This window comes from Anarrhichthys ocellatus, unplaced genomic scaffold, assembly GCF_004355925.1.
Source record: "Anarrhichthys ocellatus isolate YVR2014 unplaced genomic scaffold, GSC_Weel_1.0 scaffold3, whole genome shotgun sequence".
Classification (NCBI taxonomy): domain Eukaryota; kingdom Metazoa; phylum Chordata; class Actinopteri; order Perciformes; family Anarhichadidae; genus Anarrhichthys; species Anarrhichthys ocellatus.
Genome location: NW_022280033.1, coordinates 7,736,599 through 7,750,864, shown reverse-complemented (window position 1 = coordinate 7,750,864; position 14,266 = coordinate 7,736,599). Strand labels below are relative to the sequence as shown.

The following is a 14,266-nucleotide window of genomic DNA, read 5'->3' as shown; positions in this document are numbered from 1 at the left end:
CATTACGAGGCAGACAAGCGGTTCGCAGTAGACATCTTGTCCTTATTTCGTCTTTCACTCTTAAAGAATTCAAGATATCCCAAATAGAGATATCCCTGTCTGAATAATCCAATACCACGCCTTCAGCTTCTGAACAGGAGCCCCGCATATACTGCCAGTCTCACCAGTCTGATTCTTTTTAAGGTGAATGTTTCAAATATTCACTTTGAGGCAGACTCAAGTGAGAACTGTCACGGTGGTTATGTTTCAATGTCAAGTCGCAGCAGTATAGCTTCTGTGAAGTGAAAGAGCGAAGCCGATCCCTTTGGAAGTATTCACCATTACCCTCAGTGCATTCATGGATTGTGATGACTACCTGTAGGCCTCGACGCTTCGGCTCTATAAAAGGAGTGCTCCAGCTCAAGTTACGGAAGAGACATAACTTTATGGAAGAAAATATCAAATATGAAGCGCTCATTCCTCAACATGCATGACATTTGAAACGAATAGATGCATCGTATACTTTAGAGGTGGGTATTTCAACGTGGCACTGACATGCATGCAGTAACATTTCTGGAAAACATTTGATTTTTGCTTTGCTGGTTATTCAGAGTTTCAGGTTAACACTGTTGTGACCCAATTTCCCCCAAAAAAGACCCTGTGCATCGTGATTATAGTTAACCAAATCTATGAAACCGACTATATTGCAATACAGCATTAATGAACTTCAGCACGCAGAATCAATCACGACCATAGAAGTGTTCTGTCTTTCCGTCTGGCGCTTCTTTTACCCAACCAGAAGAGCTGTTACCTTCTGCTTCCTCGGCTCATCTCCTCCCTCCTCTTCTGTGTCTCCGGGGAGGCTCTGCAACACGGTCCCTTCCAGCAGCTTCCTCCTAACAACAAAAAGATTGTCTTATTCCATTTTATTTTTCCTCCCCTCTATCTCAGTGGAGCCATTACTTTGCCTTATTCTGCATATGAGCTGGGGGGCGATGGGAAGGCGGAACAACATTGGCCGTGGATGATAATGTTCTTTCCACAGAGCTGAAATCTACGAGCTGCACTTTTCTGCTGGTGGTTTTGCAGCTATTTGGTTTTGTTGCAGTTCAGCAGAGTGGAGGAGAGTCGTGCTCTCATTGTGGCCTACTGGTAACAGTTGTATAGGCCGGTGTTACATTAAGCAGTAGCCCACTCAAAACAGAGAACGAGCAAACTAAATACAGGAGCTTGTGCCAAGAAGACCGTGTCCAACTCATCCACTTATTTATCCTCAAAGCTAGCAGCTGAGGGAGGAAGCCATCAATTCTAAAAGTATGAAGACTCCACAGCCACGCTAGCGGCTCTGTGAGGAAGTACTCTGGTACTGTGGTACTTTGAGCTAATGCTAATGTCAGCCTGCTAACATTCTCACGATGACAACGTTAACAAACTGATTTAGTATAAAGTTGATGATGTTCAGCATTCAGCTGAGATGGATGGGAATGCCATTAGCTTTGCACACATTTGCTCATAAACTTTGAGAAACAAAGATTTGACCTGGTGATGGCACTGATAAGTCCTGTCCGTCCGACAGTTGTGGAAACACTTCACTCAAAGAAAAGAAAGGTCAGGGAATCACCAAACGCATTAGTATTCATCCTCTGCGGACCACAAATGTCTGTAATAATTTTAATTTCATTGGTCATCCAGCCAATGGCTTTTGAGACGGAACCGACACTGCCACACTGCCATGCTGCTTGGGTGGCTAAAACAATTAATTCATGACTTTCTAAAACACCTGTGTGTGTGTGTGCGTGCGTGCGTGCGTGTGTGTGTGTGTGTGTGTGTTAATTTTGCTCTGTAAGTGGGCCAAATGAGCAGGCAGCAGACTGGTACAAATCCGACACCGGGACTCCCTGGGACTACAAAGGCCTGAAATTTGATACACTTGCAAAAACAACCAAATCCCACAGGAGTTCTCCTTCAAGTTAAGTTCTTATTCCCCAGCCAAATACTTTTTTCCTTCGCTTTTGTTCAAAGATAAATTTACTGTTAACTACACTTGGCGGAGATCAAACAAATATGGCGTTTTTTTTTTTAGGGGTATGAGGTGGATGTGTGAGGCATTCATTTCTTAGTGGCACAGACATAAAGCATTTCCTGCTACAGAAATGGCTTGTATGGCACATTAAGAACATCATTAATTCACTCCACAGTAACTTTATAAATCAAAGAGTGAGATTGCAATGATTCGTGTGTTATTATGGCACCAGGGTTGCAGCTATCCAGCTGTGCCGTGCTTTGCTTACCTACATAAGCTTTTTTATATCTTTATTGTGCTGATTCCCTGTTCAGGAACAGAAAAAAAAAGACAGAAATGAGTCAGTAACTGGTCGTGCTGATATGGCAAAGATGCATGTTTTTACACTTTACAACTGGGTGCTGACAACACAATTAAAGTATGATTTAAAAGGAATGCATTACAAAATTCAGGCAGGTAAGCTCGGTAGTTTAGGTCCAGGCCGTTTTGTTGTATAGAACATCTGCTGTTTGTATTCAATCTTTTAAACACTCTCTAGTTTGAATATATGTGACTATGAATTCGACTTTTAGCAAACTCCTCCAGCCTTCATACCTTACAAAGAGCAATATCACCCCCCAGTGGCACAATCTGAGGTGACAGTGAGTTTGAGGCCTATTAACCAGATCCATTGCTGCCATTGAGGTAGAGAAACACACGTGGTGCATGTTTTGAACTTGGTTACTTTTAGGGCCTACAAAAATAGTCGATAAAAGCCCTAGAAACACATTCCTCGTATCATGGAGAGGGCTTTGAAACACAATTTAGAACCTGTTGGTAAAAAAAAAGTACAGTCAATAGACAATGAATAAACAGCTAACTGACTAACGCCCTTTCTAATGCCCTGTATATGGCCCTAATGTCGGGGGTTTCCAAAACACAGAGATATTGCATTACATTTGGCAATGATGATAACCAAATTACAGCATAAATTAAGTTTTATCATAACATACAGTTGTGAACATACAGTAGAAACCCCTACAGAGCTGTTGACTACAGGCTATATTGTAAGCAGGCAGTGAGGGGAAAAAAAGTCCCATCTTGAGTCGCCGCCCAGTTCGCACTAGGCAGGGCATGTCCTACACCAGTTACATCATTCTATCAAGTAGCAGCAGGATGGATGCCGGTTCAAGCAAGTTCCCCGTGTGGTTTATCGCCTTTGTGTTGCTCTCGATCCATGTGTATGTGTAAGTACAGTGACACAGACAACTGATGTGAAGTGTGTGAGCTCGAAGTTACGCGGTATGTTACAGGTGTTACGTAGAAGTCTGTAAAGCTGGCCTTAACTGATTTTACCCCTGGATCGTGTTCCGGTGGTCTCTCGGTCAACGTTAGCAGTTTAATTTGGGTTAACGCTTCATTCGTAGTTAGAGACGACTGATACGGTTTGGGAAAAGGGATGGGTAGAGCTACGTGTGATATTAGATATAGATATATGTGGTTTTAAGGCTTAGGTGGGGCTCGAGTGAGCTTACTTTCACTTTCGTTTTTGTCGCTTCCTCTGCAGGGCGGAGGGGATCGAGAGCAGCAATCCCTGCGTCGATGGGACGTACGATGACAGCGGAAGGAGATGTTGTCTGTGTAGTACAGGTAGGTAGTGGTTAGGCTGTGTGTGTAGAAGTTCACTTTCAACCTAAATAATGTCTTGAAAATCAGTTCACACATTCTGCAGCCTTCTTTAATGAAGAGGGCGGCAAATAATCAAGTCTGGTTACAATGTGATTGACAGACTCTTTATATAGTGCAAGAAAACAACATTTTGATGCAGGGCCCTTTGACATGAGCCTCAAGAAAAGGTAAACAAACTAATAAATGCAGGAAGTCTTCCCTGAACATTTCAGTTTTTATTGTGCAATAAATTAACCACAGAGTACCTGATGCACATGTCATGGTCCTTTGGGCCCTTGTGGTCTGGGGCCCCTGGGCAGTATTTCATGACGTAATACGTCCCAGCCTCTTTACCTGTAAACTCAACCTGTGAGGTAGGTAGGTCTACATCGTACAAGCGAGTGGATCTTTTGTGTTGTTGGACAGAGGCCCATCACGCAAAACCTTCAGTCACTGCAGACAGATAACATGCATTTTAAGATGGTTTTTCTGGAAAAGTGGTACAGTATCGTCTAGAATATGTTTGTATGTGGCTTTCTGTGAAGGTGTGTAAATCATGAGCCATGTGTCTCCATACTGTAGGTCAGTACTTGAAGGACCACTGCACTACGGATCTACAATATGGAAAATGCGAAAGATGTCCTCCAAAAACTTACAGCAGTCAGCCTAATAACCTGGACTCCTGTGAGCCCTGCACATCCTGCTCACAACCTAATGGTATATAACAGGACATCACTGTTTCGTTAATTTTTATTTAGGAAAAATACAGTTCAAAGCCAAGTTTGGTCGGCCCCTCTAATGTCAGTTGTGTGGTTTTACCGTCCTTTTAGCCAATCTCGAGGAGAAGGAACCCTGTACCTCTGCCGTTGACACTAAGTGCCGGTGTAAACAGGATCACTATTGCAGCAGTGGCACAGAAACATGTATACTCTGCAACCCTTGTAAAGAGTAAGTTCTGCTCCTTCTAATATCCCTAAACTAGAAGATGTATATATAGCTTCTTAAAAACAGGGTCACAGCGTGTTTATTGTCCTGTTCCCATAGACTGCCAGCAGAATTTTAAAGAAATAATACATTTTGTCTCACTCATTCTTTCTTTTCTTTTGGTTAAAGGTGTCCGGAGGGCACCAAAGTAGCCTGTTCAGCCCACAATAACACAGTCTGCAATGGTAAAATTGAAGGTTTGGTTTAGTTTTGCATCATTGCACCATGATGGTCTCGGTTCGGAGATTGCCATGTAATTTATAAACAGAAGTGTTATAATTTTGTTTGTGCTAAAATATAATGTGTTTTTTGTGTTTCAGAGGTAAATAACAACGGGGTAATAATCAGCAGTATCGTAGGATCACTCATTGGAACTCTCTTAGTTGCTCTTATTGCATATTGTATATGCAAACGCTACCGTGAGTATTTCTCAACTGTATGTATATGTATATATATATATATATATATGTAGAGGACACTAGAACCTCGTGTGTTTCTCAATAAAACTAGGAAAGTTCAGTAATATTACCTCGAGGTTCTGTTCACGTTCAAATCAAACGCTTTTGTATCTACTCAATAATACATGTGTGTCTTTTACATGATTTATCTCATTAGGGACGAGAACATTTAACCCAGACCAACTGACAAATGTTGCTTCTGATGTGGTAAGTTATTCTCGTTATCTCTTTCATTCCGTTTGTAACCCTCTGACCAGCTGTTAAGACGTTTGTCCGTTGTCCTGTTTTATCTCTCCTCTGTTGTCACACGTGTACACATGTGCATGTATGATAAACACTTTTCTGTCTCTCCTCTAATGTTGACATAGCTGCCCCTTTCTATGGGAGGTGCAGGTTAGTTGTCTGAAACCTTTGCTGTCCGTGTTGGTGTCATTGCTCTGTGTCACTTCTACTGTGCTGTGGCGTGTTTGTAAAGCCTATGTGAGCAGTTTGTTATTTTATCACTGTGGCGTTAAATTACTACTAAATTAACATTCATGCTTCTTCTGTTTCACAGGAGATGCGGCAGCTTCTTAAAGGTAAGAAATGCCCCAGAAGTCCTTTTTGTATTAATGCAATATCGGACCTTTAATTGATATTTCTCTACACTATAGATTAAATACATGATCAATTGATAATCAGACTGCATTGACATTTCATTTTATGTCAATATTCAGTCTGATATTGTGCGTATGTTAGATGATTTCTGTTTGGGAGGGTTGTATTTTATTTAGTCTTGTCCTAACCAAGTAGTGAGGAACATATTATGTTTCTAAGTACTTACTTCTAACTGGTTAGTACAACACCAGACCTAAATTAATCACTGAAAACATTTAAGATGTGAGCAGCGATTTAGAGGTCTGGAAACAGGCCAGATTGGTGTTTTTTTGTCCATTAGAATCAAAATGCCTTTATCACATTAATCCCCACTTTCCCTGTCTTTAACGTATCTCCAGTGGTTGATCTCCAGCCTCACCGCTCTGACATTGCAAAAGCGATTGGATGGAAGGATATGCGGGATGTAGCAAGGCGCAGCGGAATATCAGAAAAGGATATTGAGTCTTGTCAACTGGACAACCCTGATGATAGTCAGGAGCAGACAGTTCAACTACTAAACAAATGGATGGAGAAGCAGGGAAAGGAGGCTTCAAAGAACTTGATCAAAATCCTTGATCAAAATGACAAAAGGACCACAGCAGAGAGGGTGATGGAAATATTGTCTAGCTCACAACTTCCTGCTTGAATGTGAGCACTTTTTAAATATTTGCAGTGCTGTCGGTATGAATTATTATTTTGAACTCAGTTTGTCAGTCTCTCTGTCTTGTACTTTGTGTTGGGGTCTGACATTGTGTGCTTAGAACAAAGACTCAGCTTTCACCTTGTGGCTATTTGAACAGAAAAAATGACTTGGGCCTGTTTGTTCAGACAAAAGCCTGATTTGAGTTTAAGACAACACCAACCCCCCGGGAAACGTTTTCACACCTACGTGTGAAATCTTCATCCCAATACTAAACTAGGGTCTCAGTGGACAACAGACACAGACACCCCAGGACTTCCTGTGATGCAGCTCTGCCTGTCCCTGAAACTACAAAACTCTCCGTCCCGTCCAGCTCTTGGCCCTTCTCGCCTGACTCGCGCCGGTGTAAGGAGGCAAGAACACAGCTTTGCTGCTTTTAAAAGAAAATCCTCGGCTACAGTATTCATTTTTGTTTTACAAAGTCCATTTGTGCCACAGCTTGTATTGTGTATTAAACCTCATTAAATGTATTTTTAGGAAACATTTCACTGTTGGCTCCTAATATGTTGTGAGTGGTCTATTGTCTATTGCTCATAGACAGATTTTTCTGTTCAGTCGTCCTTCCCTAATCTTAAAACCAGAATACCACAGACCATCTTCATAGAGAACTAATACACTTCTACTGCCCTTTCCTTGGCTTGTTGCGCTAACTGTATCTATAGTCATTTCATAAGTCCCACATTTAAAAGCAATTCTGGTGAAAATCGTACTCTATAAACTAAAATATTGGCCAAGTGTTACTTATAAGTACTTAGAAATGTGTATCTGTATTGTTCCTGCTATTTTACGCTCTTATTTTGTAACAGTAACATTACTGCACCCCTTAATACTTGGAATGCTGATTCAGCATGACATGTTGAACTATTCCTTGAAGTACATGTTTTAATGTAGTATGTTGAGGTATTATAAGTAAGTAAGGGGTTTCGGTAGTTCTTCCACGGTAAACTGCGTTTGTTTTAAGTCGGCTTAAAAGTGTGGAAATTAGCAATATTGCAAAGAAATGCTTTTATTTAGACCGTCCGCTGATGATTACGTTTTTAGGGGTTTCAAAACTACAGATTTTCTAATCATCCAAGTTCTGCAAAATAAAATAATCGACTATAAAATAAAAAGTTGGCTACATTTTCATGATTATACTTCCATACTTTTACACAAGTAACATTTTGATTGCAGGGTTCTTTGGAGTAGTTTAGTTAGATAAAAGTTAGTTAATGGTTTGTTAATGGTTAGTTAATATTTGTTTCCTCCAACAATATTTCCTATGTCACATTTTTTACAAGGTGACCGTATGTTTTGTATTCAAATGGATATAAAGGAATATAAAACTGTCAATAAAAGTAGGCCACACAAAATTGCACAATTACAGCAGCATAAGTGCAACCGACAGTGAGTCTTTGCATGTCAATGTGCACACCATTCATAACATGTTCACAGCCATAGACTGTATATAACAGGTCACAGCTCTATTTGGGATGAAGAGGGGGTAACTGGGCGGTGTCTCTGTCCATGGGTGGAGCGCATAGTCAGGAAATAAGTCAAGAGCTGCGAAATAGTTCCCCTCGTTGTTCACACAGGTTTTTCATGAGGCCGCTTTCACCGGAGAGAGCCGCCAACATACGTTTACCACCATGACCTTAGACAGAGAGCAGCACAAAGGTAGGTTTATCACCGCTTTCTCACACTTTAATCTTTTTAATGTACTTCTCTTCACGTTTACATCAACGAAGAGCGAGTTCAAAGTCGTTAAACATGCAAATGTGTTGCCCAAATGATGCTGCGTATATTTCCTGGAATGTAAACGTTTTAATTGTCGCTTTTTTTGCTTCAATGCTTAACACGAGAGCTACTACAGAGCCCAGTGTGTTAGATGTAAAGTGACACGTGTGTCAGGAATAACGTTTTTTTTTTTGCTGCCGCGACATTTCCGTGATGAGCGGATTACTATTGTGTTGCTGAGACAACAGAGGTGGTAACCGTTGGCAGTGTGTGTGTGTGTGTGTGTGAGAGGCGTCACTGTACACCGTTACGTCATAGTGGGTGTTTCAACTTCACATTGAGGCCTTCTAATGTACTTAGAATAAGTGCAAAAGTACTCCTTATTGCTACTTTTACTCAAATAAAAGTAGCAATATCACGTATCAAGTATGCTATTTCCTGCTTTCAAAATGACTACCCTACAAAAGTATTTGCATCAAAATAAACTTGCAAAAGTACTCATCATGCATAGTGATCAATTTCATATTAATTTATGTATTATTATTATTGGCTTTGACTTTTACTGATGCAACAATGCGTACATCACTTTAATGTTGCAGCTGGTGAAGGTTGATTCTGTAATATTACATCACAATGTAATAGTTGACTCCTTTTTTTGTATTTATAGTCTGAAGTACAATATTACCCTCCGAAATATAGTTGTGTAGAATTCTATTCAGTAATCAGTCATGTACCTTTAGTAGTTTTACTGTTACCAGAGTAGTTTTACATAGCGGCCTTAGCACTTAACGTTGTAACTGAAATCTTTCAGAGGAAAATTGAGTAGCACAGGATTCTGGCCTTGTTCATGTGGACTGCATGTTCTGTAACAACAGATGATCCCAGATGATTTTTAATGAACTATACTGCACAGGCCTCTCTCTGTCCGGCTTTGTGTTTGTTTGGATGGACTGAACCATGTAAGCGTTGGAAAACAGTCCAGTGAGTAAGTCATGGGAAGTTTCCCCGGCTCTGTGGCCGCACATACTCGGCCATTACCGCTGTCATTTTAACGCTCAAGTCTTGACAGAACAGCTCATGCTCTCATGATCTTACAGTGACATCATGATGTACGTGTACTTCCCATTTCTTGTTCACTTAGTTTGCCGAATGAAGGAAGCCTCAAACACCTTGTATTCCTTTAAAGATTATAATGGTGATGGTTAGATTCAGTCTATCCTCACCAGTGCAGTTCTCTCTTTAGCTTCTACTGAAAGCTTGGAACATAAGCAACATACTTATGTAATTTCCTCTTCTCTGCAATATATTGCAAGAGTTGTCGGTTATCTGACGTCCAGGAAAGAAGCTAATAGTGTCAGTGTTTCCCACATTGTTTCACTTACAAGCTGAATTTCATCATATATATAATCTTTTGGACATTTTCCAGAAAGGGAGGCATTACTCATTTTATTTTGGACAGAATGTTAACAGGATGTAAATGCTAACAGGCACAATGTTGGTAACTAAAGAGGGTTATCGGAGAAGGGGGACCAAAGGGACTGATACTGGACGAGTGCGTCACTCCCTGATTCACTCAGCCCACTGCCTCTATATTTAGAGGGATAATCTGTGCTTCCCCCTTGGGTGGAGTGCTTTACAAAAATGTTTATACACCATGATTTTCATTCATTTTATTCAGCACATCAACACTCATTTTTGCTAAATTCCACTTCCCAAAAAAACCCAAAACAATTTCTCTTTTTTTTGTTTCAGGGTCTGAGCTGCAGCTGCCCGGACGTCTGCATAAATGTGCGCGTTAGAAACGAGCTGATGATGCAGGGGGCCATTGCGCGGGTGTGTATGGTGGTGGCCGCTGCCATTTTAAACCACCCCTTGCTCCTTCCTCAAGAGAACGCCACGCTCCCGGACCAGGACGAGGAGCTGATGGCTCGGATGCGAATGCACGAGGAGAGGCTGGAGATGGAGCGGGCGAGGCTGGAGAAAGAGCTCTCACAGCTGGACTCGGAGCAGGAAGAAACCAGCTCGGAGGAAGATTACATTTGGTGCTTTTGGAGCGCTGTGTCTTTCGTTGTGTTCTTTGCTGTCGAGGTGGGCAGGGTGCAGGTTGGCGCCGACGCAGCAAATCGGCCAGTTGAGGATGAAGACGTGCTTTCTGAGGGGGGATCCGTCACCCCGAGGACGGTGGCGCTGGATAAGGAGATCCTGAGCAACTTCTGCGACAAATGCACCTACACTTCAGCCCACGAAAACTGGCGGGTGAGGGAGTTCGTCGAGGGTTTTGCGTACGACTTGCTGGATTCGCTCAGGAGCGTGTGTGACAGGCAGGCGGACATGGAAGTCTGGGACTTCGTCGGGATCGGAAGCATGTTCGAGTCGTGGAAGGCGTGCAAGCCGCTGACGTGCGACCTCATAGTGCCTTTCTCGCCTCCAGATCCGTACTCCTTCCAGTTCCAGCTGTGGTGCAGCCCCTCCAGTGACGTGCCTCCAGACATGCAGGGCTGCGGCAGGATAAAGGTGAGCAGGTTTGGGGAGAACCAGGAGGGCTGCGTCTGCGGCTCCGCTAACCTGGGAGAGGACATGCTTTGTCTGTTGCACGGCGAGGATGACGCAGTCCAGGTGGACCGCAGTCCCGATGAACTGCTGTGCTCCAGGAACACGCGCTTCTTAGCCAAAGATCAGGTCACGAAGTGGTTTCAGGTCTCGCTCACCAAAGCGTGGGGACGCATCTCTTACAAATACGACTTTGAGCTCACTTTTCCCAACCTGGACGCCGCCGGTGCTCTGAAGATCCAATTCCCTTCTGGGAAAGTGATGGTGATGAACATCATACCGGTGGTTCAGCTGGAGGACACAGACGCTTACTTTGTCTCGCACTTCCCGTCTGATTGCGACGGCTCTCCGGACCCGTGCTGGCCCCTCTCTTTTGCCGTCTACGAGCGGAATTTGCTGAAGCATTTCTCTAAACGCCTACCGCAGAATTCCTGTCATTTACACTGCCTTCAGATTGTTACTTTCCTACACAGGAAGCAGACGGCGCTCACGGGGAAAAGTTTCCTCACTAGCTACCATTTAAAGACCGCTCTGTTGCACCTGCTGCTGACTCAAAGGCCCTCCTCCGTGTGGAGCGTCGAGAGTACGGAGCACAGGCTCCGGGATGTGCTCGGCTTCTTGCAGAGGAGCCTGCACGAGAAGAGACTTCATCACGTTCTGATCGGGAACAGTAAAGTGCCGGAGGAAGTCCAGGTTCCCGAGATGTTTCGCAAAGCCGAGCCTGTCAATCTGTTCCGGTCCCTGGTGCTGCGGAGGGAGCTTCATGCAGCGACAGTCAGGCATTTCCACGAGATGTTGAGAAATGCGCCTGTGCTCATACAAGAGTACACGCACCACACTTACGCCACAGACTAGATGAAAGTCTGTGAGCTATGGCTTATTTTAGTTACAGCTGATATCTTGACACAAAGTATTTTTTTTTTTTTTAGCTGCAGCTGCTTTCTTCACACCTGACAAGGTAACCAGTGTGACTAAATGACTCCAATTCAACAACTGTAGGAGAGATTTTACAGTAGATATCGGTCAGCCTTTAAGAGAAGCAGCAGCAATCTAATTAAAAGATCATTTTAGAAATGCATTTGGGAAAACATTTGAACAGAAATACCTCTCATAATACGCCAGTCTAAACAGTATAGCAGTGCTTTGGTTTTCATTCATACTGTTGCAGATCTGATGGCAGCTATTAATAGTGCAATGTTTTGTATTGCTTATCAAAAAGCTTTTTATTTTGCCCGTTACATTTCTGCTCTGTTGTCTTCACTTTATTAAATTAGACTGTCTGGTGGTGGGGGGGGGTCCTAATGTAGTTAATTTATTAAAACAGACAGAAAATTCAAGCCAGTCATTACATCCACCGTTTTTATTAGAGAAAGCACTGGATCATTGAAAACACATCGAGTCAATTTACTTCACTGAACCTCATTTCCATTATGATTCCTATTTTTTACCTCAATAACAAAATCAATGGCCAATAAAAACACACCCCTTCAATGTCAACTCATCATAGTATTTGCTAACACACGACCCCCAGAGTAACACAATCAAAAGATGGGTATGAATAATAAACGGGACGGTTTTAAGCTTTTGGTCACTTCTTTTCTACAGGCCATAGTTGTAGTCGGGTTTCCCCTCCCCGAAGCTCTTGTTGAAGGCCTTGTGGGTGTCCACACTGTGCATTGTGGCTTTGACAGCCGGGTCCTCCAACATTAGCTCGGTCCACTTCTTCAGCTCAGGTGTGCCGTCAAGGAAGCTGCAAAGACAACGGGAATCAAAATCATTCACCTGAATACAACACATGAACATGAGGCGCCCTCGTGAAATAATACGACATATCAGACGTGGTGACGGAAGAGGACTCGTTTCTGATGACATTCCCTGCTCCTTTCTTGCATGTCTTACTTTTGTACTGTACCTCATATTTGTACTTTTACCTTGTGAGTGAAATGCTTCCATAAATATATTTATTTTTTGAAATGTCTTGGGAGAGTATTGCTTACGATTTCAGCCCAAAGCTCTCCAGCCTCTCAAACCATGGCCACATCATGTAGTCGATCATTGTGATGGAGTCCTCACCGAAGAACTTGGTCTTCTTGTTAACCAGGTCCTGAGAAATAAACAGATGTTTATCAGCCTTGTACGAAACACTGTAAACTAGTTGTGCCCACGCTTAGTCCTGGGAACAGGTTTAACTTCACAATCTACCAAATCACATCAGGTGACCGTGGAAAGAATCCAGAGCGCTCTACTTCGCAACCTACCTCATTTAATTTGGAAAACTTCTCTTTCAGTTCAGCTTCCGGTCCCGAGACATCCTCGCCCTTATTTTTCCCCATTACAATCTTGTAAAAGTATGGTACAACCTGTAGTAAACAGTGGCATTAATAGGATTATTTGATAGTAACAGTAGAAAGTATACAAAACAAAACACCAGATATAAAGTCTTCATAGAGTGCACCTTGGAAAAATTCTCCAGCATCATCTTCTGTTTAGCTTTACCCAGAGCACAGGAAGGAAGCAGCTTATTCTTCGGGTAAACTTCATCCAGGAATTCACAGGTGATGGCAGACTCGCATATCACATCACCAGCAGAGGTCTCCAGGGTTGGAGCAAGTCCAAGAGGATTCTTCGCAAGGAACCACTCCGGCTTGTCCTTCAGGTTGATATTGATAGTTTCATGTCTGAAAGTTGTATAATCAAAAAGCACAGGTATTTCAGGTTCTGAAAAGTAGTGAAGCTATGGTTTTACATACGAGTATAATTATAAAAACGTGTCTTTACTCGATCCCTTTGGCGTTCAGCACTAATCTGGTCCTCTCGGCGTAGGGGCAGAATCTCATGCTGTAGAGTCTGATGAGCTTGCTGGGGACAGGACCGGGTGCGGCACTCCCTGAAAGAAAAACATGGCAATTTCCAGACATGACTCAGCACGAATGTAGAGTGCGATGATTTATGTTTGCTACCAACTTATCTTACAGCTACAGTTATTAGTTTATTTGTCGATTTATAATCTACATGCCAAACCTGTAAAAACGTAAAGATTTTTTACAGATTAAACTATCAGTATATAAATATATAACAGTATATTTAGCCCCACCTCGACCAACTAACTACAGGATTAAAATACTTTATCCATGTTAATAAATTCATAAAGAAAAACACAGTAATGCAATATACGATAACAATGTTAAAGAGAACATTGTGCGGTCTGAAAACATAAACTTTTATTAGAAACATTACAATGGATGATATATACGACCTGTACTGTTATAACAAATAATGCCAAGTTATCGTCGGACTGAGGAGGTTACATAAGAGTCATCAACACCTTTAGTCTTACCTTTAGCGAGACACTTCTCTGTAGACATGATCACGCTTCAGGTGCTGGAAGTATCGTAGTCTGGGCACGCGAGGAGCAGCAGGTGACTGACTGCGTACAGCGATATCAGGCGTCTATTGCTGAAATATACGTTTAGCCTACTTCCGGTAAGGGCGTGTTTTATTTATTGTTTTGTGGGAAAGATTGTCTATTGAGAAAGTCTATTGGCTGCTCCACACTCTTGAGCAGCAGGTGGC

At 42.4% G+C, this 14,266-nt stretch overlaps 3 protein-coding genes across 3 annotated transcripts; 2 read left to right on the top strand and 1 right to left on the bottom strand.

Moving 5' to 3' along the window:
• Positions 1-3,157: 3,157 nt before the first annotated feature.
• fas (Fas cell surface death receptor) lies at positions 3,158-7,865 on the top strand. The gene is made up of 9 exons (XM_031839688.1): positions 3,158-3,228; positions 3,549-3,631; positions 4,232-4,366; positions 4,480-4,597; positions 4,763-4,818; positions 4,954-5,052; positions 5,249-5,298; positions 5,648-5,669; positions 6,087-7,865. Exons 1-9 carry the CDS (start codon positions 3,158-3,160, stop codon positions 6,371-6,373), a joined length of 921 nt encoding a protein of 306 aa, XP_031695548.1. The 3' UTR covers positions 6,374-7,865.
• A 126-nt stretch (positions 7,866-7,991) lies between these two features.
• itprip (inositol 1,4,5-trisphosphate receptor interacting protein) lies at positions 7,992-13,630 on the top strand. The gene is made up of 2 exons (XM_031839665.1): positions 7,992-8,083; positions 9,896-13,630. The coding sequence occupies exon 2, from the start codon at positions 9,953-9,955 to the stop codon at positions 11,546-11,548; it is 1,596 nt and encodes a 531-aa protein (XP_031695525.1). The 5' UTR covers positions 7,992-8,083; positions 9,896-9,952; the 3' UTR covers positions 11,549-13,630.
• Positions 12,039-14,185, bottom strand: LOC116377912 (glutathione S-transferase omega-1). The gene is made up of 6 exons (XM_031839679.1): positions 14,031-14,185; positions 13,472-13,580; positions 13,149-13,371; positions 12,952-13,053; positions 12,691-12,797; positions 12,039-12,443 (listed from the first exon to the last, which is right to left on the bottom strand). The coding sequence occupies exons 1-6, from the start codon at positions 14,056-14,058 to the stop codon at positions 12,293-12,295; spliced, it is 720 nt and encodes a 239-aa protein (XP_031695539.1). The 5' UTR covers positions 14,059-14,185; the 3' UTR covers positions 12,039-12,292.
• Positions 14,186-14,266: the final 81 nt, after the last annotated feature.

What these genes read in the sequence shown, in the direction of transcription:
- itprip (XM_031839665.1), top strand. Translation starts at nt 9,953, where the DNA reads ATGATGCAGGGGGCCATTGCGCGGGTGTGTATGGTGGTGGCCGCTGCC.
- LOC116377912 (XM_031839679.1), bottom strand. Translation starts at nt 14,058, where the DNA reads ATGTCTACAGAGAAGTGTCTCGCTAAAG. An exon ending in AGAGAAGTGTCTCGCTAAAG is followed by an intron (nt 13,581 to 14,030) that starts GTAAGACTAAAG and finishes TTTTTCTTTCAG; the next exon opens with GGAGTGCCGCACCCGGTCCT. An exon ending in AGTTTTCCAAATTAAATGAG is followed by an intron (nt 12,798 to 12,951) that starts GTAGGTTGCGAA and finishes TTTATTTCTCAG; the next exon opens with GACCTGGTTAACAAGAAGAC.
- fas (XM_031839688.1), top strand. Translation starts at nt 3,158, where the DNA reads ATGGATGCCGGTTCAAGCAAGTTCCCCGTGTGGTTTATCGCCTTTGTG. An exon ending in TTGTATATGCAAACGCTACC is followed by an intron (nt 5,053 to 5,248) that starts GTGAGTATTTCT and finishes TTATCTCATTAG; the next exon opens with GGACGAGAACATTTAACCCA. An exon ending in CAAATGTTGCTTCTGATGTG is followed by an intron (nt 5,299 to 5,647) that starts GTAAGTTATTCT and finishes TCTGTTTCACAG; the next exon opens with GAGATGCGGCAGCTTCTTAA.